The sequence below is a fragment of the Centroberyx gerrardi genome, chromosome 8 (genome assembly GCF_048128805.1).
Source record: "Centroberyx gerrardi isolate f3 chromosome 8, fCenGer3.hap1.cur.20231027, whole genome shotgun sequence".
Lineage (NCBI taxonomy): Eukaryota > Metazoa > Chordata > Actinopteri > Beryciformes > Berycidae > Centroberyx > Centroberyx gerrardi.
Genome location: NC_136004.1, coordinates 26,403,649 through 26,428,013, shown reverse-complemented (window position 1 = coordinate 26,428,013; position 24,365 = coordinate 26,403,649). Strand labels below are relative to the sequence as shown.

The 24,365-nt window shown below is 41.4% G+C and overlaps 3 protein-coding genes across 3 annotated transcripts; 1 reads left to right on the top strand and 2 right to left on the bottom strand.

The window, feature by feature from the left end:
* Positions 1-187: 187 nt before the first annotated feature.
* Positions 188-5,119, bottom strand: LOC139910403 (cyclin-G2-like). The gene is made up of 8 exons (XM_071897685.2): positions 4,968-5,119; positions 4,263-4,386; positions 4,005-4,142; positions 3,597-3,847; positions 3,379-3,457; positions 3,188-3,286; positions 2,358-2,560; positions 188-1,058 (listed from the first exon to the last, which is right to left on the bottom strand). Exons 2-8 carry the CDS (start codon positions 4,383-4,385, stop codon positions 947-949), a joined length of 1,005 nt encoding a protein of 334 aa, XP_071753786.1. The 5' UTR covers position 4,386; positions 4,968-5,119; the 3' UTR covers positions 188-946.
* A 410-nt stretch (positions 5,120-5,529) lies between these two features.
* LOC139910364 (coiled-coil domain-containing protein 158-like) lies at positions 5,530-20,858 on the top strand. Its single transcript, XM_078285381.1, has 24 exons — positions 5,530-5,653; positions 5,852-5,915; positions 6,052-6,200; positions 6,589-6,782; positions 6,939-7,048; positions 7,144-7,477; positions 7,602-7,672; positions 8,251-8,361; positions 8,596-8,677; positions 8,999-9,118; positions 9,401-9,598; positions 12,158-12,373; positions 12,616-12,852; positions 13,262-13,430; positions 13,825-13,977; positions 14,536-14,648; positions 15,862-16,020; positions 16,590-16,682; positions 17,198-17,320; positions 18,845-19,008; positions 19,381-19,449; positions 19,655-19,719; positions 19,927-20,091; positions 20,759-20,858. Coding segments are annotated over exons 1-24 (3,285 nt in total). The 3' UTR covers positions 20,761-20,858.
* Positions 20,859-21,105: 247 nt separating this feature from the next.
* fam47e (family with sequence similarity 47 member E) lies at positions 21,106-24,152 on the bottom strand. Its single transcript, XM_071897628.2, has 8 exons — positions 24,127-24,152; positions 22,920-23,265; positions 22,468-22,661; positions 22,179-22,350; positions 21,839-22,027; positions 21,545-21,691; positions 21,387-21,464; positions 21,106-21,186 (listed from the first exon to the last, which is right to left on the bottom strand). Exons 1-8 carry the CDS (start codon positions 24,150-24,152, stop codon positions 21,106-21,108), a joined length of 1,233 nt encoding a protein of 410 aa, XP_071753729.2.
* Positions 24,153-24,365: the final 213 nt, after the last annotated feature.

Below are 24,365 nucleotides of genomic sequence, written 5' to 3'. Positions count from 1 at the left end.
AATGATTGTCTAATAATAAAATGAATGGGTGGAAAATCCCTCCATGCCTCAGTTCACCACCATTAAAGTCGAAAATTCCGTATGCAATGCATATAGGCAAAGGCGTCTGATTGATACAGAAAGCTAAATTAATCCAAAACTGGTATATAAAAAGGTATTTTTTTATTTGGAGGGATTAATTCCCTCCCAACATGTTTCATTTGAGACATTATGTTGATATACAAGACACCAATGCATTCACAAAACATATATTTTTTCCTCTTTTTTACATGTTATGTACATTTTTTTCAGTTTTTGAAAATATTTTTTTACAGTAGGCTAATCTCGATTAACATGAATAACGTCCATTCACAATAATATATTTCCATCAAAGTCTCCATGCATATACAGTCCTGTATTTTCACACCACAATCTCATACATGTCACATTAGAGTTGTGTAGCTATTACACAAATTTGCACAATATGTATCGCTTTAAGTATAAAAACTGTTAAAAAAAAAACAAAGAAAAAAGATTGAGGATGTGCTAGTATGTTAGCAGGTATTCAACAGTTAGTGTACCTCATGACTGACATCCATAAGAGAAATGTTTCCATTGTGCTTTAGTATGTTTCCTGGAATGTGTCAAGGTTGGACACAGATTGACACACAGAAGATCTTAAAAAAAGACATTCGGATGTATTGTCATCAAGCTGCCAATATATTGCAATTTTTAGTTTTGCGTGATTACAATAAGATTAAAAAAAAGAAGAAAAAGAAAGAGCAAACAGTAAACTGGATTAACACAGGCACTTGATGACCCAGACCTGTCACTTAGCATCCTCACGGTGCATATGATATGGCAATAAAAAAAAGGAAACAGGTTTGTTCAGAAACACGGTGACCACATTAAAGCAGTTACAATTGAGGGGACAGTTACACATCTACCAGATAATGAGGAAGTATCATCACTTTCTGCAGTTGTGGAAGGCGGAGGGGAAAAAGGCTCCTTCGGCGTCGCTCCCCGGGGAGCCGCACGGGCTGTCCTCTTCACAGCTCATGTCCTCACAGGAGTCCTCGCTACGAGAGAGGAGGAGATCATTAACCACCGAGCCTGTGACACATTAACTTAAAAGGAAAAATCCTCCCTCAGATGCTCTCACACTGTTACATATCATCAATCTGTGATGTTCAGTGCATTCCAGGACATTTTTTGAGATGAAGTGTAATTTACTTTTTTGGAGAACCCACTTTCCCTCAATCTGCCTCGTCTACTTCTACATTTCCCAGATTTACTTTTGACAACCCACAGAGAACGGGTGTAAATTGTTGCATTCGGCTGTGGGTTATACGTGTAGGTGGAGACAGCGAGTGTTTCCAGTCAAGAATAAGTGAGGGTCATGCCCCTTACTCTATATGCAACACGTCTTGTGGCTGCATGGCATTCTGGTCTATTGAGCCTACTATCAGTGGAGAAATTAGTATCTCTTGCTCTTCTACGATGGATTTCTTCCTGTATGATTGTTTAATGTCAGTGCAAAACGGTGAGTCTAGAAAGAAGCCCTAGCTCTTTCATTCTGAGGGACTGACACCAAAATCTGACGTTTACTGTTGAGATAGGTGAAAATTAAACTCCACTGTAGCTGCACTGGAAATATCAAAGTGACATCATGTTGTCTATGTTTGTCCAGTTATCCACGTGAATAACAACAAGACTAAGAGTCTAACAGCCCCGCTGCAACGTTGAATTTTGTGGAAGCATTTCTGCCGGGAATCGAACTCGGGTCTCCCGCTTGAGAGACTGCAGTCTAACTCCCTGCGGGCCACATGAGCCATTAAGTGGTGAACAGAGCGACTGACCAACTGACAATATCATCCATTGAGCCCCTGCTGTCGTGGGGCTAAAAATACACCACCAAACAACAAAATGGGCCCCCAGAAATGCAAGGTACATCACCTTTTTTTAAACAGTGTTTAAGTGTTTTTAAGACAGATTTTTCCTTTAAGAAATTAGTTAACAAAACTTAAAAAAAATACTATTAATGGTTGCACAGTGAAATCAAGTGAGGCAATAATACAGTCAGGATGGGATTTGTAAACCAGCCGTTAGCGAAATGCTGGTAAATTTTGGCTGAGGTTGGTGAGATCGTCTACTCCACCAGACAATTATATTCTCAAACTGTAGTTCGCAATTACATTTGTGAAATCAGCTGGTGAATTTTGCGAGTCACAAACCACTAAAGCCTGCAGACTTAAAAGTACGTTTTCTTCTATGGGTGCCATGGCACTCGGGAATGATTATTTTGTCAATGTTTCAGTATAACAGTGTTTTCAATCTGAAGAAGTGCAGTAGGAGTGAAATGGAACTGGACTATTAACCTCTCGCTCTCATCCCAGCTCCCCTCAGGAATGGTTGGCAGGCCAGGTACACTGAAGTGATTGGCCTGCAGATTCTGTGCTGTCCGTCTGGACACGATCCAAACAAGCTTTTTGTTGTCTGGTTTGTTACATTCACTTGAGCAGTATTCGGTCATGCACTTGGCCACAAGTTCCCTCCAGTGGAGCAGCTCACTGTCACTGATCTGTGAAGAAAAGAAACAGGAAACATCTGAGAGGCTGGCGAAGGAGAGGACAGAAATAGAGTCTTGAAATACGCTGTCACTGCGTGTCACGTGTGGTTTGTTTCCACACACTGAATCTGCACATGACCAGGCAAGTAAGTCACACCATCATGCCATATAGAATAGTTTAGCTTACACATAACAGATTTATAATAATGAGCTAAGAAGTGAAGCAAATGCTGGAGTTGGAGGAGTCAAGAAACCAAAAATGATTGTAAGAGGATTATATGCTAAGGAAATATGTTTAGCACATTAGTGCCGGGGTGGGAAATTTATACCTGCCAAATGCTGGTACATTTTCCTGCTCTACCAGCCACTTTGACAGGGAACCAGCCATCGTCAAGAGGTCCTGTTCTACTCTAAAAACCTAAGGGGATGCTAAAATAGTGAAAGTAGCTGGTGAATTTTGGAATCTATCAGCCACAATGACCAGGGGACAGTTAGGTTTCTGCCCTGATCAGCATAACTATATGCCAATAAGCTACAGAGAAATAAGAAAGGTCTTGCTGGTTATTTCTCAAGAACACAAGAGACAATAGCACACATAATGAAGAACTAACTAGTGTCATTACATCGTCCTGATCATACCTTTAGGTGCCTTTGGAATTGCTGTACAATCTTCAACGTGGTGGTGGACTGAAGGGCTTGAAACTCCTGAGCAATGAGGGACAGTGCCAGCACTGATGGCTGTGGGGGAGAAAAACGACAGACTTATGAGACCTGGGACTCAGAGTCAGTGTTGCTATGCTGTGAAATTGTCGCCTGAGAACAATCCTTACTTTTGCCTTAGAGAAAGCAAGTCGGCATAAGCAGGCTTTTAGCTGGGCTTCCAGTCTCCCAATGCTTGGGATCTCCTCCCTTAAAATATAGAGGGAATCCTCATGTGATCCTCCAGTATATTTCTCATGAAGCAGAATCCTTTTGACCAATGTCATGCAAACCAGGGTAATGCATCATTAATAATAATTTAAAAAAAGAAGAAAATTAAAATGTTTACCTTCCAAAAGACAGGGATACAAAGGCTGAGTGGTAGAGGTGTAGAAAGGTTAAGGCTGTCACGGCTTTGGGCTCCAGGCTGAGCTTCTCTGAGATGATCTTCTCCATACGACAGAGGTCAGAGACGGTGAACTTGCTTTGGCTGATGCGAATGAGTTCATGGGTGGGTGAGATATTGCACTCCTCCTCAACCATTTTGGCTGCAATGTGGAGACAGCACACTCCAATACAGGGCAAGTGTTTGGGCTGCACCTGTCAAGATACCACAACAGTGATAAGTGAGTCAACATCACATGAATCAATGTCAAACGAGGACAATGTTGTCCTGCTCCTTTTTTATTGGTGAAAGACAAAAAAAACATCGCTGAAAATACATATTATACATGTGGCTGTTTTATTAAAATCACACCTTCATAATGGTGAGGAATCTGTCCAGCAGATTGACAGCTTGAACAAAAGTCTGGGTGCTGTAGCCAAAGAAATTGGTCAGGCCCCACAGATCCTCCACTTTGGCATCTCTGCATTTTGCTGATACTCCATTGTGATTCTGAAAATACACAATTGATTATTAGCTACAAAGCACTGAAAATAGCAGACATTTGCAAAACCATCTCCACTTGCTGCCTGCACAGACAGCCAAAAATGTAAAATTAGGTCAGTGGGCTACCTCTGCGGGAGCCGACTCCATCATCTTCAGGCCAGTTTCCCTGGGAAGAAAGTTGTACTCTTTTGCACAACATGACTTCAGCTCTTGCAAGAGCAAGCTGTCAATGCTCTGAAGGTCCCTCATCCTGAAAAACAACATATTTCAACGGCTCTGTGTTGAGGTCCAAGTGAAAATCGAGAGGGAAGAAGAGGGCATATACATTTTGTTGTCTCCTAAACCACACCCACTGGGTGTAAGGTATCATGTGAAGTGGAAGTAACCCCCACCCCCAAAAACCTACATAACCCCGATCTCATTTTATTATGTGCATTATACATTCAACCAGATCATAAACAAAAAAACAAATACATAGAACTGAAGCAAAGAGCGAAACTAGCGAGAACGGATCATTATATACCGACTAACTGGAGAGAATTAAAGTAAACGTTAACATTAGAAAGGTAAAGGGTTTCTGCTGAACAACAACGAAACTAGGTCAACTATTCAAACATAACAGTAGCACTAGCTAACGTTATTTGACTTTTCAGAAGAGGTTGGCTTGGTTCGTTTGATTTACAGTTTACAGTTTGTTCATCCCTCAAAATATTAACTTAACGTAAAATTAACAACGGCCACAAATAACAAATGGTTGTGGGCGGCGGTCATACACACAGATAACGTTAGCAAGCTAGCTAGCGTAAAAGAGATATGAAAGCGTCTTCTTACCTTGCCCCAGAAGGCGACAGCGTACACGACGATAATATACAGATCCTCAGTTCTTCATATTTTCATCTTGATTCCGTAGATGGATGGCAAATATTGCAACTAAAGAAAATATCTGTAGCTGCTGTCGACAGTAGGGTCCGCCTTGACCCGCCGAGTAAACAAACAACCGCTGACCTACCTTTAAACTACAATGACCATCATGCACCACTGAAAACGTCACAAGTGTAGACCGTAGAAAAAGCGGGGCTGCTGCTATTATTCTTATGGAATACAACTGCAGAGTTACTTTTTTTGTTATTACTTTAAGGCAATTAATGTACGTTAACTTAACCAAATAGGCTGGCTCACAAGTCAGGTAACTAGCTAACGTTAACTAGTTAGTGCTAGGCCAAAAATATTTATCAATCGACGGCATCCTATACAAGATACCGTTTCCATAGTGATGAAACTTTACGTTTACAGCAATTCGTTACGCTAGCTTACTCTGGCTTCGAGTTGCTTTCCTTTTTGTATAGCTACATTATCAAGATCTAGGTTACACGTGACCAAAGATGCCATCGGGATGTCATCTGGTCCCAAGAATAATGCCCTTTCCGACAACAACGGCGCTAACGTTTTACATTTTGACCACTTTGTGGAAAAATTGCACGACGCGAACGTTGGAATAGCAGCACCAGAAACAACAGGTAACGCGATACTTTGCTTGTTAGCTTATAAAGTTAACGTTGGCATTAATGAAGTTACTGTTACCTAGGTGGGCAACTACCTCGGTTACATGTGCTCATATTGGTGGTTGAAGATTATTTCTCAGTTGCTCGGTATTGTTTTGTTGTATGTATGGCTAGTGGCTACATGTCATTTGATTAATTTACTGAACGTTACAGAGACACGTGACACCTATAATTCTGCTCGTCTGAGATTCAACAGTCTGACACTGGAAGAGTTGAGGTAAAACTTTAATTTCATGCCATGACAAACTGGTCTGTTGCTAATTTGATATGTTCAACTCCCAACTCATGAATAGCCGCTGCTTTAGTACAAGAATTATATTATCTCTCTCTAATAATGCTTTATTTATTTGCAGTGATGAGCTGGAAAGGCGCACCAAAGAAACCCAGAGGCTCCAAGAAGAGGTGGAAAACGCAACCAAACGAGCCTTGGAGAGGGTTAGCTGCACATACAGCATCAACAGCACACCTCCACACAGCTGCCACACCCCCATGTTCAATATGAGTGAGTGCAAACAGGGTCCTCCATTTAACTAACCACTTTGCTAATTTAGCAGTAGCCAGAAGAATGAATGAAGCAGCCAGCCAAAGTCAGGTCAGGTTTATTTGTATAGCCCTTAATCACAGTTACAGCCTCAAAGGGCTTCACAACACCCACATTATGAAACAATAAATGAAAACAACACCTCCCCCCAACCTTAGACCCTCAGTGACAACAAGGAAAAACTCCCATGAAAACAAAATGCTTTACGAATGAGTAAAGACTTGTAAATACCAAATGTAACTGTATCACCACGTTGTGTCACCAACTGTTCTATATATATAGAACACACATCTATATATATATATATATATATATATATTGTTTTAAACTGTGTTTGTTCTTTTTGCAGATGGCTCACCTGGGGATTCAAACATTCAATCAGCCCACCGCCAGGCAGTGATCCAGCCTCTCACCTACAGTCTGGATGGTTTGAGCCTGGAGGTCGCCCGAAGGGATATCAGCTTTCCTGCAAATGAGGGGCTGGAAAATGCAATAGAGGACTACTCTCAGCAGGTGTCAGACCTGCAGAAGCAGCTCAACAAGGTTTGTACTGATTTTCCAGCACTGTGTCTTGTAAGTTTATGCTGGGATATGTTGATGATTAATGTTCTCTGAACAGCACACCTGATTTGTCAGAACATGGAATTGAGTGGGTAGTACTTCATGACACGCAGATTTTGTTAACCCATTCAAACACAGTCGCATGATCAACAAGAGCAACAGAAGTTCCACTTTCGACAGACCATCATAAAGCTGCAGACCAAGCTACAGGAATTCCAAATGGAGAGGGATGTTCTGTCTGACCTCAGGTAAAGCCATGTTGAATATGTTAAGATTTTATCTTAGATTTTGTAGAAGAAACAGAAGAAAAATTACTTTCACCCACACATCTTTTGATTTCTAGAATGAAGGATTCAAGGAAACATGCTGATCAGATGGAAAAGATGCTATGCATGTTGCAAGAGCTCCAAAGCACCAAGCGGTCTGGGGAGCAGAAGCTGCAGGAGACTGAGGATGAGGCCATGTCTCTCAGCAGGAAAGTGGAGACAATTGAACAGACTATAAATGAGGTGTGTCCTACACTGATGTCTCAAGAGAAACAGTGTGGGCACGACTGCCTCACCAGCCCTGACACTGCTGCCAGCCCAAGGCAGCTGCCAACAGGGGATTTGGCTGCGAAGGTACTAGAGGAGGATTTTGACGACGACACAGACAAGCTGCAAGAGAGACTTTCATTGGTAAGCAACAGAAGTCAGTTTAGGATCATGTTCGGTGCATTTCAAAGTCTCATTGTCTTTTTCACACTGGACCTTCTCAAATTGTGGGGCAAACTGTCTGATTTTCTCCCCTATTTTATGCCAGGCAATGGAACAGCTGGGGAGTGAAGAATGCCAGGGGAATGCAGAGTTGTTGTTAAAGAAGCAAAAAGAAAGGTATGAATTAGAATCAGAAAAAACATTGCTACTAAGAATTCTAGGCTACCTTCTTCTACTATCTTCTCTGTCACTATCCATTGTATACCATCTTAAAAAATAAAAAAAATACCAGAAAAATAATATTTAAAAGAATAGTATGTCTACCACACAGGTTTTTTTTTACAAAACTCATTTAACTGTGTTACATCAGCATAGTATTCATTTGAATACAACTCAGACAGATACAAAAAGGACGAGGTCAAACATCTCTAGACAAAGCATCATCTCATGATCACACCACTTGCCTAAAGAGCAAACTCTCCCTTCTGTCATAAAGTTCACATATAATCACATGAAGACACCGGATGGACACATGATAATCAATAGTCTAAAGAAAGCAGACATCCTCGCCTAAAGCAAGACACACAATACAACTTTTTCTCCACGCCAACACATTTTCTTGGACTATTGCTATATTATTACATTCACTTAAATCCAGTGGCCATGTATGTAAGGCCGTTGGCAAATGCTTTGCAAGTTTGCACAAGGCAAGCAGCAGTCTTATTTACACTTAACTGCACATTGCTCTGTCCCAGAATGGAACAGCTCATTACCAGTCATGACCAAGAGGTGGCGACGTTGACCAACAAATTGAGCTCCTCCAAAAGCAATAATGCCATTTTATGTGTCAAGCTGGAGCGACTACAGTAAGTGTTGCTCACAAACAGTATTCCTCACATGGATTTACAAAGAGACAAGGTACTTTAAGTGGATATTCTGTTTAGTTGTGTTTCTCAGTCATCAGTCATGCCCATTTAAAATCCAAGAGTGTCTGCAATCTTGGTTCAGTTAGTTATCAGACAATGTTGAATTTGTTTATTAATGTGTGTATGTGTGTCAAGAAATATGATAATTCCATAAACTAAAATGTCTTTGGCCAGAAAACATGCAGAGAGACAGGCGTCGCTGCACCGGTGTCAGGTCAATGAACTTGAGTCAGCCCTATCCATCCATAAAGATAAGGTAAGGACAAATATACAATAATATTATGAACATGAAAAGGAAGATACCTTCTTTATCTGCTGGCTGCAAAGGCTGGTGAATACTAATATTACCCAGCCACTTCAACTTACCAGCCACCACCTAGATTTACCAGAATTTGTCCGGTGTTAATTCCAACCCTGATTATGAATAATTCAGTGACTTTAAAATAAAATGAATGGGGAAAACAGTGTTGTAGAAACTCCTGTCTTGCCACAAAATGGCACAGATATTGCTTTTCTGTGATTTCTCTCAAAACATTTAGGGTTAAGGTTAGTTTTTTGGGTTGTTTTGTGGTTGCAGGTTTGTTGTCTGGAGCAGCAGCTCATGCAGGCCCAGTCCCAGGTGGAGGAGGCCCAGAGAGGGAGAGGCCGATCCCTGCAACAGGCAGAGGAACTCGAGTCCCAGCTTGGCCTGCTCACGGTACTGCAGACAAACCTCACATGTGGAACCAGAATCTTGTCCCTTATCTGTTGCCATGTACAGACAGCCTGTTACTTAGATGTGGATTAAGCCAAGTCCTCATCTAACTTCATGTTTCATTATAGCTAAGAACACCATTTCAAGTTGCAGCCGAAGTGTCACATTTTACAAACATTCCATTACTCTATCATACTTACTTGTGTAATTATGTTTTATATGTTGTCAATCAAATATTATAGACATAAAATCTCTGATGTGGAGTGTTGATTGTCCACATATTAGCTGGAGATGTGTCAGGCTCGTGAGGATCTGGCCCAGGAGAAGGAGCAGAAGACGCAGCTGCAGGAGCGGAGTGCAGGCCTTGGCATCACTGTGGAGGAGCTCCGTAAAGAGATGGAGGAGCGCAGCCTGGCGGTCCAGCAGCTGGACACTCTGGTGGGAACAGTCAGAGAGGACTGCCAGGCTCAGATGGAGGCTGTGGTAAGGGGATGGACTACACTGGCACTGAAACTACTTTCCATCCTAATGGATTGTCATTTTCCCCAGTGGTGGAAAGAGTACTAGAATGTCCTACTCAAGTAGAAGTATTGTTACTTTGCTGATATTTTACTTAAGTAGAAGTAAAAGTACTGGTGTAAAAATCTACTTAAGTAAAAGTGAGAGTAGCTCATTTAAAATGTACTCAGATTAAAAAAGTTACTGAGTTACTTTTTAGAGAAGAGAACGTTGTTACATGTGATCTTTTCCATGCAATTCTAAAAGGATGAGAGGACAGAGTTTTGAAATTTTGAAATGACACAATAAAGTGCACAAACGGTAAAGTAAAGCCACATTACTCTTCTTTGCTGACTGACTGAACGGCTCCACAGTGTGTCAATTTATGATGGTCCAGTTTCTGTTGCTTATGGAGAGCACAATTGTACTCTGTAATGGATGTAATTTAAAATGTAGTTAAGTACATTACTTAAGTAAAAGTTTAAGTAAAAGTAAAATTACTGACTTAAAAAAATTATCAAAAAAGTACACAAAAAAGCTACTCAATTACAGTAACTTGTGTAATGTAATTAGTTACTTCCAGCCTTTGTTTTCCCCCTATACATTTGGTGTAAATGAGGGCATCTGTACCAGGTGGGTTATGCAGCGGCAGTGTGACTGTAAGGTTCCTGGTTCAAATCCTGGGTTTGCTGAGAAAATTTGGCAGCAAACTGAATAAAAAAACACTCTCCCCTTCGGTCTGTGTACCTTGGTATTCACGCTACTTGCGCTTCTCATGACAATCATGTGTCTACTGGGGCCTGTCTCACGAAGCGAGTTCAGCATAGTCAGGCTATCTTTGCATGAGCTGGCTTCACAAAAGCTAACATTGGCGATCCCGGATAACCGGTCCAACGTAGCTGGTTATCAACTGGCTCTGTCAACCCAGGATTTACCAATGCAGCTACGAGCGCGTTCACATGAAAGAGGCGGGGCAATCACATGCAACATGGACAGATACAGAGCAGCGTATTTAATATGAGATAAGATGAAATTATTGATCCTCGTGGGGAAACTAGGTTGTTGTAGCGGCAGTGGTGGAGGCACTGCAGCGGCACCGGCCGGCGTTGTTTAAAATTTCAGGTGGTGCACGACCTTTCACGGAAGCCCAGCGCGCCTAGTCATTACATTTAAATTACATTTCCATGTAAAAATTTGGAACCAGCTGTAACTGTGTGTGAGATAGGGCATTGCTTAAAAAAGAGCATTTTGAGGGCTTGGAGCCAAAGGGGCGTAAGTGCGTTATAGCAGATTTTACAGGAGAGCCAAAACAAATTTTGATCAAACTTGGATCAGCTGCCGTTACCACATACTAAGCACAATATTTTAACTTTTTGTGTTATCAGATTGAGCATTACCATTAAGACAATACTGCTACAGGTTAAGTTGAATTATATTTGTTACTTTTTTAAAAATGGCAAAAGAGTGAAATACACCTTTTTGGCACAAACATTGTCCCAATACAGCCATGCAGAATATGGGCATATGTAAGTAAACAATTGTAAAACACATTCATTTTAATACAAATCTAGCAATTACACTTCAATCAACACTGAAATATAAAACAAGATCAGAATGAATATCTTTATCTTGAAGTAATGCTCAGCAACTTTCACCAAGGCCTTTAAAATTGTCGGCTACATGGATCATATCAAAGTGATTGATACATTTTTTCTGTTAAAAACTTTTAATAAACCTCTATAGACATAAGAAACTACTTTTGATTCTAAACTACTACTTTTTTTTTTTCTTTTGCTAGTATAATACATTTTTGTATGTGTCCCAGGACACATCACTTATTGATGTGTCCTGGGACACATTCAAAGTCCTGTAAAACTCCTCATAACACTGAGGGATAACTTCAGCTACCAGCAGTCTTACTATCAGAACTTATCTTGACCAGTTCACACTCCTAACATTATAAAATAACATTTTGAAGTATTTCATGGGAATATTAACATATTTACATTCATCTAATATTGACCTAGAATATTAATTAGGATATGAATAGGATACTAAAAATGATGTGATCATGCTGCCATGCTAGCATTACTTACATCAGCATGCATTTTGAGTTGACCTAAGTGCTGTTAGAATCCTCTACCCACAATGCTTGTTCAGTGTCAAAAGTTGGGTTTTGCTTGGTGTGAAAAGGGCGTAAGTTCAGTTACGCCCTTTTGACAGCAAACAAAACCCTAATTTTACTGTTACAGCTTTCAGTTTTTGTTTAATTAAAACTTATGGGTCATGATTTCAGTTGTGTCCTTTTGGCACTGAAAAGATCTCACTGAGACCTTTCAATTGATATATAATACTCATATTCGCCCAAAATCGCACTTACGCCCCTTTGGCTCCAAGCCCTCAATTTGTGCTCAGCCAACCATCCCAGTATAACCAGCTTCTCTCCAGCCCTTGAGGTCATGTTTCTTCAAACTGCCAAGGGATAATTTGTTTGTGTGCACTTAAATACAATCAGGCTACTGTGCTTCCTGCCTTATCCTCCAGAGGTGTGGTGCGCAGCAGCAGTGGGAGCTCCAGGAGGAGGCGAAGGCCCTGAGATGGCAGCTGGAGGTGGCCTGGGAGCAGCTCCACAGAGCCGGGGAGGAGGAAGCTCGTCTGCAGGCCCTGCTGGAGCAGAGGGCCCAGGAGGGGAAGAAGACCCAGGCACTCCTGAGGGAGAAAGAGGAGGAGCTGCAGCTCAGGCAGCAAGAAGCCCAGCAGGTAACAGAGCCCTGGAACTGTGTGTGTGTGTGTGTGTGTGTGTGTGTGTGTGTGTGTGTGTGTGTGTGGTATCCTTTATTATCTTCACGAGGAAACTCTTCAAAAAGACATGCATTACAGGTCACTGGGTTATGATGCATTCTACTTCTAGATAACAGATAAAAGATGATCCTGTAACCATCTGCCCTTTTTGATTGCGTCTGTGAACACCAATTGAATTCAAGTTGAACTGATTTTCACAGGGCCGCACCCGGCTGGAGGAGGCCCAGGGTCGGAGCCAGACCCTGCGGGCAGAAGCAGAGACGCTCAGGCTGAAGCTGGATGACAGAGAGAAGATGGTGGAGGTCCTGAGGTTGCAGATTGAGAGCAGCGCCCAGATGACGGTGCAGCACGGCCGCACCATTGACAGCCTCCACCAGGAGAAGAGCCACTTCAGCAACCAGCTAAACCAGCACAAACTGGAGATTCAGCAGCTCAGGGTTAGGAGCAGGGCAGGAAACCAGCCATTTTCACTATTTTACTAAATAAATAAGTTTGGTTGGTTACCTGACAAAGTGGCTGGTAGAGTAGATTAACTTGGTGTTACTTTTGATACTTTTTAATGTTCCATTTTTGACAACAAAAATAGTTGTCAAACTGAAAAAAAAATCAGCAACAGTTTTCTACTCCAGAATAAAGTAAAATGAACAGGAACAAAGTGCAAATTCATTTGGGATCCGTTGGTCACTATTCTAAATTCACACATTACATATTGAACAATCACTGACACTAAAGCTTTTGCTTAATATCTATGGTTATATTTTCATCGTCGCCATTGACTTCCATATATTCTACTGTTGTAGATCATCACTAACCTCCCTCTCTCTCCCTCTCTCCTGTGCCGTTCAGGCTGAGCTTGACCAGCACAAGTCAGGCCTGGCAGCTTTGGAGCAGGAGAGGCACCAACTGCAGGCCTCCGTGTCCGAGCAGAGGAACCGCGTCCAGGAGGCGACACTGGAGAAACAGCAGCTCACCGCCCAGCTGGAGGTGCAGCACATGCAGCTGCTCACCCTCACCAGTAAGTTGAGCTTTACTGCGAGCATATCACCACACATTTTGTCCATGTGCATTATTCACCTTATTGTATGATCTGAAATCAAACAAGTAACATGGCTTCTAGGACTTTGATCCCTTCTCAGCACTGGAATACTATAGCCCGCCCTTCCATTGACCAGATATTACAGCTTGCTACACTGCTGTTCTTAGAAAGAGGCCAGATCTCTCATCGTTTTTGCCAAATATAATAATCTCCTTGCTCTACTGTGTTAAGAAAACAAAGAACCATGTTTGGTATGTTTTCATTGTCAACCAAGCCCTTTTGTTCATGTGTGTGTGTGTGTGCGGTCATTTTGTGTGTGTTCCTCTCTGCGGATGTAATGTGTGTGTGTGTGTATGCGCGAGCGCGTCTTTAGAGGCGCACAAGGAGCTGCAAAGGCTGTACAGCAGTAAGAATGAGGAGCATGAGGGCGCGGCGCTGAAGCTGCGGAGCCAGCTGAAGAACGCCCACGCTGAGCTGGACCAGGCCAGGAGCACCCTGAGGACCCTGGAAGGAGCCGACGGACATGGTCAGACACAAACACACACACACACACACACACACACGTCACCATTTACACTGCTGACCCACTTAATTAAAATTCCAATTTTCAAAGAAACATCTGTCCAGTGTGGGACAGAAGCATCTGTTTTATATCAGATAGGCCTATTAATTTATTTACACTCAATGTTTGGTGTTGATAGACTGATTAAGCTGACAGATAACAGTGAATTACTTTGGAAAGTAATTAAATCTGGGAAAGAGGAAATTCCAGCCACACTTGCAGCGCTGATAATAAAGATTTATTAGTAAAAAAAATAATAAAACATTAATGAAATTGCAATTCCTTTATATCCTCTCTTCTGTGTTTTCGACTTGAGAGATTTGATCTGGCCGGTGTAACTGTAAGCACCTGTCCTTGATACAAAGTCCTTCCAAGATGATAGATCTGTCTAATTTATGTTCTGTGAATTGATCTGAAACAGAAGATGCCCTCTTTTGACTTGTTAACCTCCTTCTCTCTCTCTCTCTCTCTCTCTCTCTCTCTCTCCCTCTCTCTCTCTTGGGTGTGTCTCCTCCACCTCAGGCCTTCAAGTAGCCATGGGCATGCAGGAGCAGATCACTGCCAGGAGGGAGCAGATCGACTCTCTGCAGGGCCGAATCCAACAGCTAGAGGAGACTATGGAGAAGCTGCACCAGGTGAAGAGCTCAAACTACCAATGTTGGGATAGTCCCTGCACTGGCTCTTCTCTACTCAAGTTTAAAGTTAGATCTTGTGTCATCATCAGTGTTTGGGGTAACACATTACTCAGATGACTTTTTGTAGTAACTTAACATGTTAGTTTGTCAATTCTTGTTATCCGTTATTAGTCACTTTTAAAAAAAATTAGAATGTCATTTTATTTGTCTTTGATATGGTTTCATTTTTGGGTAGCGCAACATTTTTAACAAGTAGAAAAGTGAAAATCAAATGGCATCTCATGCAGGCAACATGCAACTATTTGAAATAAACGCAATCAATTACAGCAATTATGCTTGATATAAATGAAATTGACCTAGTGTTTTACAAATAGAGCAATAGTCTTGCATTCCATTTTAAAACTGATCCACAACACACTTGACAGCGCATATTATTGTTACATTATTGTATTATTGTTGTAACGTTTCTGAACTGGAAAACAGAAAAATACTCAGAGTTACTTTTAATAAAGAGCTACTTTGTAATGTATCTAGTTACTTTTTAAGGTATGTAACGCAGTAAAGTAACTAATTACTCTTTAAATTAACTTTCCCCAACACTGGTCATCATAAAACACTATACAATGGAAATTTCTTTAACGCCTGGACAGCGGACTCAGCATCCACCTCATTCTTAATTGTTAAGTATTATAGTCATGTGAGTATGTGCTTGTGCTTCTGCCTAGTGGTGAGGGTGGTGGCCCAGAAATGTTTCTGGAGAGCGCTAAGTTTGGTCTTATCACTTAAGCACACTTAAGCAAAGTCTTACCTTAAAAAGTTTACCGCATTCCTCATGTGGATCCTAGTGCCTCTGACCAATAACAAATAAAAACTGAATACTGAAAATATAACGGATAACTTCTAATACTTTCCACATGAATGACTTCTCCAAAATGACATACCAGCTCCTCTGCCTCAGGCAAGTCTCAGTGAGCTTAGTGAGCACGCAACAGAGACTCATGTAACACAATTCAGGTGCTTTCTAAGCAGCAATTAAAAACCATTAGGCTAAATCCTTTAAGTTACTTTTGATTTTTTTGCTTTATCCTCCCCGAGGAGCAAGAAGGGTGGATTTATTTTGACATTGCTGTCAGTTCTGTTGAGACAATATTACTTATACATTTTCAAGCCCCATCACTTTTTCTTCCGTCCACTGTCGTCACTCCCCATCCAGGAGAAGCGCTACCAGAACCTGGAGAGCAGACGTCAGGTCCAGGAGCTTGCCTCTGTCAGGGAGGAGAAGAGACAGCTTTCCGTGGAGCTGGAGGCCCTTTGCTCCAAAGAGAGGCAGCACAGGGACAGGATCAGCGAGCTGGAGGCTGCCCTCCACAAGGTGGCGCTAATTTACACTATCATGTCACTCAGAAGTGATATTTGTCTTTTAGAGTAGCCTATTTAGGATAGTGAGAGATGGCAAAACATACTAAGGGTTTCATTCCGAAACACTATACATCTATTTTTAGAAGAAATTGGTGTGAGAAAGTATTCGGTTGGAAAAAGTATTTAAAAACGTTTATGGTCAGGAAATGTCTTTTTAAAAAAAAGGGTGGAAACACACCAGTAGAGGGGAGGTGCTGGCTAACAGGGACAACATCAAAAACTTTCAAGAGGTGGCCGCATACTCATAACTCTGATGCAAAATGTCTTAAAACAGATAACTTTATCCAATAGCTAAATAACTTGTTCCAGAATAAGTTTCACATCATGTCAGTAACAATTTTATAAGGGTGGCTGTCACTGTTTCCCAAATGGTGGCTACCTCTCTTTGGAACAAAACTGTTTATATGTTGTGTAAGATTTGATTTGAGTTTATACAAGTACAAAAAGGATCTTGCCAGTTCTATTCTTGCGATGTCTGTCTGCAAAACTGTGTGATTTTTGTTCCATTTATCTCTCCCCTAGATGTCAGAGAGCTTTGCAGACTGTCAGGATTTCATCCAGCTGCAGGAGCAAGAGTTTTTCCGTCTGAAGCTCCAACATGCCCTGGACCTGAAGGTAGAGTTGGCCATATACAAAAAGCACAGGACCATGAGTAGGAAGGAATGGAGCTTACCCACACCATACACAGTATATATATGCAAAAAAGTGTCCACATTTAATTTAATTTAATACATGTCTGATAATACCCTCCCTTTCAGCTGAGCTGTATCTTTTTGCATTTTTAAAAGGAAGCGAAGGCACCCTGTAACCAATTTTGTTGCAAATAGAGATATAACCAGCCTAACTGTTCTGTAGGAGCTCCAATGTCAGAATTTGCGCAGTGCTTTGAATGTTTCCCTAAATGAAGGGAAAGTTTGTTGTCAGCCAAGTTGCATCATTTTGAACCTCAGCACTCAAAATATTTTCAACTACTGATTTATCTTCATGTGACACTAGCAATGCGGCATCATAATTGTCTGATAATACTATTCAGCTGAACTGTTTCTTTTTACATTTTTAAAAGGAAGCGAAGGCACCCTGCAACCAATTTTGTTGCAAGCAGAGATATAACCAGCCTATCTGTTCTGTAGGAGCTCCAAGGTCAGAATTTGCGCGCTGCTTTGAGTGTTACTCCATCTGCCCTGGTCTCACCCATCCCTTCAGCCCTCACTACTCCACCCTCCTCCCAGCAGGCCTCCGACACCCTGATCGAGGTACAATCAGAAACTCCCTATATCCTACCCATCTCCTATGGCTCCAGCCCATCCAGTGCACGTCTGTATCAGTGTTTATTTGGCTGCAGAGAGACACAAGCTCAGCACATCTGCTCGGTCTTTAAATCAAAAACATACCCTGCATTGCATTCCCGTGGCAGGGAGAGAAACTGAGTGGTTAATCATTTCAGCTCTGGAGGTGAAATGGTGGTTTGTTTTGTCAGAGCATGGTGAGATCTAATAGTGTAGCAATGCTAATACAACATCATGTTATTTTACTGATTTAAGCATGGAGAATAAGATCATGTTGCCAATTCTTACAAAAAACACATACAGTACACAGAAAAGTTGCAAATTAGGTTGTGTGAGACAGTTTGTGTTTTGTCGATCCCCAATCTCCAGCATTCCTTGGGTTTCTCTGTTTAGATGTGAGCTGATCAGACCAACTAGATTAGATTAGATCAGATTTATTTTACAATAATAAATAGATAGGGGGGAAAAGAGACAGGATGACAGATCAAGTCAGGTAAGACAGGGCATGACAAAAAGACACTAAAACACAGAACAGGAAAGATATCTAATAGAAAATAAGGAAAAAATAAATAGACTTTACAATAGGCTATTAACAACCATCTCTTAATAAGAATTTTACTATAGGCTATTTAATAACCATTTCTTTAAAACCCTGTAATTGTGAGATACTGGAAGTTTGTTCCAAAGTACTGCAGCGGTATATACAAAATATTTTTGCCCATGGAACTATTGAATCTAAACGGAATAACATTTGTTGAGCTACCTGTTGTTGCGTAGTTATGGAGATCCCTAACAAGATTAAAATAATTTGACAAGTCAGTTGTGGCTGAATTATTAATAATTTTGTGAGTAAGAACAAGCTTGATTTGAGCAACTCTTTTATCCACAGTAAGATAATTTAGGTTTTGAAAATGTGCAGCATCCAAATGGGTACTGGGCTAAAACTAAACGCCCCAGCCAAGATGTTTTATATTGATGTATCCAGCAGTCCTAGCTAAAAGTTGCCTAGCTAAACATTTAGTCTTTTGCCAAAATTTGGTCAATGTTCTGTCCACCCCTGATAAATGGTTATCTAAAATGCATCCTAAGTAGGTAATTGAAGATTTTACAGAAATTACAATCTGTCCTACCTTCACAAATCATCACCGTAAAAAAAAAGACCACATGACGAACAGGCTGCTTTTAAATCATTAATATAAGACAGAAAAAATAATGGCCCTGGGACGCTGCCCTGTGGGACTCCGCAAGTGATTTTGGAGTTGAAAGTGCCCCATTTACATAAACCTTTTGAAATCTGCCAATAAGATAGGATTGCACCCATTTAATAGCCATATTGCTAAAATCCAAAGATTTTAGTTTGTAAAGCAAAATACAATGAACTGTTCATCATATCCATTTCCCTCATCACCACAGCAGTACATTGATACATCTCTCTCTCTCTCTCTCTCTCTCCCTCTCTCCCTCCCTCCCTCCCTCCTTTGGCTGCTGAAGTCACAGAGGCTGCAGGGGAGCCCAACCCTGGAGCTGAGATCTCTGGTCAGGGAGCTGCGAGGAGTGATTTCAGAGAACCACAGACCACACACTGGCAACACCACCAGCGGCAGTAGCTTCCTCAGGAGGAGGTCTGCACCAGAGAGAGTGCACAGGACCACATTGTACGTCTGGCTCCGTTCCCACACATTGCAAGGATTAGCTTAGTTCTTAGGCTAGCTTAGGTCACACATGAAACTCATGTGATGCTACTGGGTGAGAAATTTCCCCCTTTCCAATTGAATAAGTCATTGGAGGGGGGTCCCAGTACATGACTGGCTTCTGTGACCATATTGTGTTTGGCTACTAGTACTGTAATGAACTATGAAGTGAACAAAGAATGAGTGTGAGCTTACACAGAGCTTTTGCTCATTTCAACTGTTGACCTCACATAGTTTGAAAACTCCTTAGCTTACTAAGTCTTTTGCTATGGACTCATGAAATGTGATAAGCTCTTGTGTAATGTCTCACAGTACATTTGAATATTTCCCCTGCAGCTGTAACAGCAGTGGCATGGCTAAAGAAGTAACAGCTGGTTCCAAATTGACAAAAGAGACCTACAGCAGGTAGGGAGAGCAGCTCAACCTGACTGCCTGTTTCTTGTCTTTGTTTGAATGCTTTGAGCATGGCTTGAAGCCACGAGATGGGTTCGGTCTGACCATCCACCTCTCTCTCACACACCACATTAACATGCATCATGCAAAGCGCCGGTAAGTAGAGACTGTCAGTTGTGTTCTCATCCATGTCTGTTTGTGCATACCCTGTGTGCAGTGAGTCACAGCTCCCGAGGCCAGCTGAGCCGAATGGAAACAATTTCAGCAACACCTTCAATGAGAGTGAGTTTTTGATTACTAGTTGCTGCCATTTCCATGCAAAAAAGGTTGTATTACTTTTCCCATATTTTTAATTGCCTGGTTGCTCCTTTCATGAAAGTGGTATTCATCCGCTATCCAACATAAGAGAGTTCATACAACATTGGAAATTATGAATTTCTACCAATATCAATATTTAATTCTCTAACATAGACATTATGGCATTTCTAGGCCACGTGTCTAGTCCAACAACTGCACCGAGGTACACCTCCTCCCCACAGCCAGTCTCACTGGGCCGCAGGTCACCCGTACACTGTCTTCTGACCTCTGACCCCTACAGCAAGCAGCCGCAGAGCAGGCCTGAGGCTGCCTCCTCCCTCACCAATGTATTTATCTGTAAGTCGTTTATACGTAACGTTTATTCAGATGATCACTGTATTATACAGTTTACAACTCTCACTGGCATGTTGAGATTGTGTTTGAGCTCAGGTCAGGACTGTTCAAGGAAACTGCTACACTGCTTTGAGATAAAAGAGTAAAAAATTGAATAAATAAAATAAAACCATCCTCTTGTTTACCAAGAGATTAGAAGAGATCTAATCAGGGTGAGCCTGTTTACACAGACAGAGTAATTTGTGGGCTTTGCTTCAAACTATTTGTTCAGTGGCTAGTCCAGAGGCTGAGGTGACAGAGCTGGATTCTAAGGACTTGAAAGGAAAGCTCCACATCATAGTTGAATACTTACAGTTGATGAATATTGGTTTATAGGCCAGACACAGTGTCACACAGTGTCGACTTAATTTATCAGTAGCGCTGCAAGAAATGATGTCATAGCACACAAGACCTTTGTGTTGTGGAATTGTGTTGGTGAGACGAAGTGACCCGATTCAAATCCAGTTACAATACATCAGCAACAGAACCTCTCTGTTATGCCGGGTCTTTCTACGTAGCGCAGACCAAATAGTTTACATGAAATAATGTAAATGTTATGGTTTGATCATAACCTCTGTAAACCTATGCCTCAGAATTAATTTGACTCGGTCACAATTTATTTGTCTTGCAGAAAGATGAAGAAGTTGGATGGCGAAGGAAGCTTCCCTAAGAACCAAAACTGACTGACTGTCTATTTTTGTAATAAATAAATTATTTAAATAAAAGTAAAATGTTTTAAAAAAAAATTTGTGAGTAGTTATTTCCTGCCAGGAATGTCACCAAATAAAAAACATAATCCTGGTGCATATCTAACTCGGCAGTACACATTATAACAAACATGATACAAAGGGAGAAATAAATAGGGATCAACACAGGGTTTACAATGCAGCATCTATAAATGCTATTCAGGTTTATTTTAGACACACTTCATAAAACATTGTAAAAACCTTTGCCCCTCTGCTCCCCATTGAGTGCTTACTAATTGACCACATTTCCCTTCCATGCTGAACTGGAGCCAAATGCGTCAGACCCCACTTTTCGTCTGAGTTTCTCGTTCCTCTTCAGAAAAGAGATTGCTCAGAAACTGCAATGTGAAAAAAGACTTGCTGAAATTGGCATAGTTCAAGTAGATATACTTTTTACTGTGCTTTTCCCCCCCTCAAAATGTGTATGAGATACATTGGAAATACTGTATATTCAGTGACCCCATACAGTGGTGTTTTGAAAGCCACTCCTAAATATATACTGTTGCCTCTTACCCTTGGCATCCTCAGCCCATTGCGGATGATATACTGCCTGAAAGCTTGCGTCACATGCATCTGTTTCAGCTCCTCATCCTGTCAAACAAAGCAAACCACATTTAAAATATGGTAAGGGACGCGAATGGTCTTAAGATAAAGCACCAGCTGGCAGTCACCTTCTCACTTGTTTGGATTTGAAACTCGAGCTCCTCGGGCATGTCGTTTGGGTCTCGAAAAGATTCACCGGCGTCATTTTTCTTCCTCCACATTTTAGGATGCAAGTACCACGCTCCATATATGGGCTTCTTGGTTCCTGGTTTCTTCTGATCAGCAACAATAATAAAAAAAAAATACATTACTGCTATGCGTAGGTTTAAAATTTTGTGCACTTTACATAAAAATGAAAAGGTAATTTAATGTGTGTCATACGTTTATCAATAATGTTCTTTAATGCCTATTTTCTGTTGTACCTTATTTGGCTCAGAGTCTTTTAAGACGTCAGTGTCCTTCCTGCACGAGGCTGTGACAGTGTTGCGTCTCTCTTCTGGCACATGGTCAGCGTTTCCCACTTGAATGGGCAAAGTCGGTGACGGTGTCTCCTCAAAGCTACTGACAAAATGGGCCAGTATGGTGGATTCAATAATGTCGGGCTCTTCGCCCTGCAGGATTCAATCATAAGTGCTTTATATCAATCTAAAATTTCACTAACATTATATTGGTTCGTCTCCAAGGTCTGGCAAACTGGAACAATTATTTTCTCATTCCAGTCTACTTAGTGACTCAGACTAAGGTGATATCAAGTGCTCTTACCAGTGAGGTAAACCAGTCGCTGAACAGCTTGGTGACTTTTTTAATGTCGTCATCTTGGAATAAGGAGCTCAGTTGTTTCACACTGGCGCTCTGGTCTTCCTTGGTACCATTCTGCTTTATTTGCAGCCCTATATAAGGGTTCCTTGGTCTTGGCTTTTGGATTTCAGGGTTGCTGTCAAATGATTGAGCAATAATATGTATTCATTTCTGTTATTCATAATCACATATTGCTTATTAAATGAATAATTGGTATGAATAATTAAGATGCTATTAATACCACCAATCAGACTGCCAGTGTGCTTGCATTTCATTGGCAGGCGTTCCCTGTTCTGCTCCATCCACTTCCTCCTCTTCCTCCTTATTTGGCTCTGTGCAGCTCTCCTCATCTTCCTCCTCCACACGCTCTGCTGAAGGCGTAGGAACTGCAGAGGCACTGTTAACGCACATATCTGGGTCCAGCACAGATAGCACCCTATCAAATAACTGTGGGAGAAGAGACAAGACCATTGTAACAAGCGATAAAAACGGATTCTGTTTCATTCGGGCCATTCATCTATCCAAGTCGCTCACATCATCTGCTTCCGCTTAAGTTTTGTAACTGGTGTTTTTACGCCTAAACTGTTGGCTGGAAGTGCTGGTGTCAATGTTCCGGCACAGTCTATCTGATATGATCTAACAGTCTGACAACTTTATAGTCCAGACAGCTGTAATCTCCAGTGATGCTGATAAGATTCCTCTTACCTCTGGGGTCATGTAATCCTTGTAGTGCGGGTACAGGGCTAGAGGATGCTGCAGGAGTTTTTCCTCCACAGCAGCCACATGTTCTCTGCGGTTCTGCCTTTGGACCATCTGCTTCGAGAGGCAAGCCTGCTCTTTAGAGAAGCACTTCCTGGGCACTCGATTCGAGGTGCGGTTCGGAGTGTCGTGGAAGATGACGGGCGAGACCCCCCTCTGGGCCCCAGACAGGATTGGACAGCCATCTCTGAAGTCGTCGAGGCCCGAGTTTAGGAAACGCCAGGAACTGCTGTCCAAGTGCGGCTTGTTAGTTGGGTCTTTAAGATACTTGGTCTGCAACCTCTCTTTGTACCTGAGGATTTTACGAAAAAGAACTGTAATAGTCCTAAAATAAGGATACAACGCAAGAAAGGATAATGATAAATAAGGATACTGTAGAAATATCATACCCTAATGATACTATAGGAGATAATAAATACATTAAAGTGATACGGTCACTATAAACTCCACCACAGACGCACTAAAAGTCACAAGATGGCAGTCATCAGGGACACTACATTTTACAAAACTGCATTCCATGATATATGTAATGAAAATTATGTATTACAGTGTAGAAAAAATAAATGTGGTAACGTAAAAACCTTCAGGATTGTGAGCAACTGAAACTAAGCCCTACTTAATCAGCTTATTGACTGAGATAATTACTGCAGTTATCTCTCTCTCTCTCTCTCTCTCTCTCTCTCTCTCTCTCTCTCTCTCTGCAGAGTAACAGTAGATCTAAAGTGTATGCAATTAGTGTTTTTGTATATAAAAACCAAAATGAGGGGTAGATTCAATTATTAGTCAAGAAAGAAGTTAGTTAAGAAAAACAAACAAATGAGTCAGATGAAAAGTAAGAAATCAGCATAATGGACACAGTATCTCTCGTTTTGTGTCAGTCAGAGCTATATCTGGCTGCGAGAGGGACTATTTCTCCTTTGCCCTGCAAGATTTTGAATCGTTCATCATTCAAGTGAAGAAATTATGGCATCCATTTCACAATTTTAGCATGGAAAGACTCTTACTGAGGGGTATTTTTCATATTTGAGGAGGAAGTGCATCTGTCTCCACCTCCCCCGTCAGGCAGTGACCACAGATACGCTCCTCTATGGGTTGCCATGTCTTTTTATATCTTCCTTTATCTAATGCCAATTGGTGGTGATTGAGCCTGTACTTGGTGAGGATCCGTCTATGCGTCATATCTCTGATGGAGAGGAGACGATCAGACAACTTTTATTCTCTATTTAGGGCCAGATAACAATCCAGTCTGAATTTTTGTCGCTTCATGCTGTTTCAAATAGTCTCTAGTGTTCTCTATCTTATTATTAAGTTCAGTTTCTCCCAATACTCAAGCACTTTTGTAAGAGGACCCTTGTTCACAGTGATACATCATGTTTTGCAAGGTTACAGTGC

Bases quoted from the DNA above. Each gene is read 5' to 3' on its own strand.
- LOC139910403 (XM_071897685.2), bottom strand. From the start codon at position 4,385: ATGAGGGACCTTCAGAGCATTGACAGCTTGCTCTTGCAAGAGCTGAAG. The intron at 3,458-3,596 runs GTAAACATTTTA...CTATATTTTAAG, and splicing joins GTATCCCTGTCTTTTGGAAG to GGAGGAGATCCCAAGCATTG. The intron at 1,059-2,357 runs GTTAATAGTCCA...CCTCTCTCGTAG, and splicing joins AGCTGGGATGAGAGCGAGAG to CGAGGACTCCTGTGAGGACA.
- LOC139910364 (XM_078285381.1), top strand. From the start codon at position 5,530: ATGTCATCTGGTCCCAAGAATAATGCCCTTTCCGACAACAACGGCGCT. The intron at 5,654-5,851 runs GTAACGCGATAC...TGAACGTTACAG, and splicing joins AGCAGCACCAGAAACAACAG to AGACACGTGACACCTATAAT. The intron at 19,450-19,654 runs GTAGGGAGAGCA...CCCTGTGTGCAG, and splicing joins ACAAAAGAGACCTACAGCAG to TGAGTCACAGCTCCCGAGGC.
- fam47e (XM_071897628.2), bottom strand. From the start codon at position 24,152: ATGACGCATAGACGGATCCTCACCAA. The intron at 23,266-24,126 runs GTACAGGCTCAA...TAAAATCCTCAG, and splicing joins CATAGACGGATCCTCACCAA to GTACAAAGAGAGGTTGCAGA. The intron at 22,662-22,919 runs GTAAGAGGAATC...CTTCTCCCACAG, and splicing joins AGGATTACATGACCCCAGAG to TTATTTGATAGGGTGCTATC.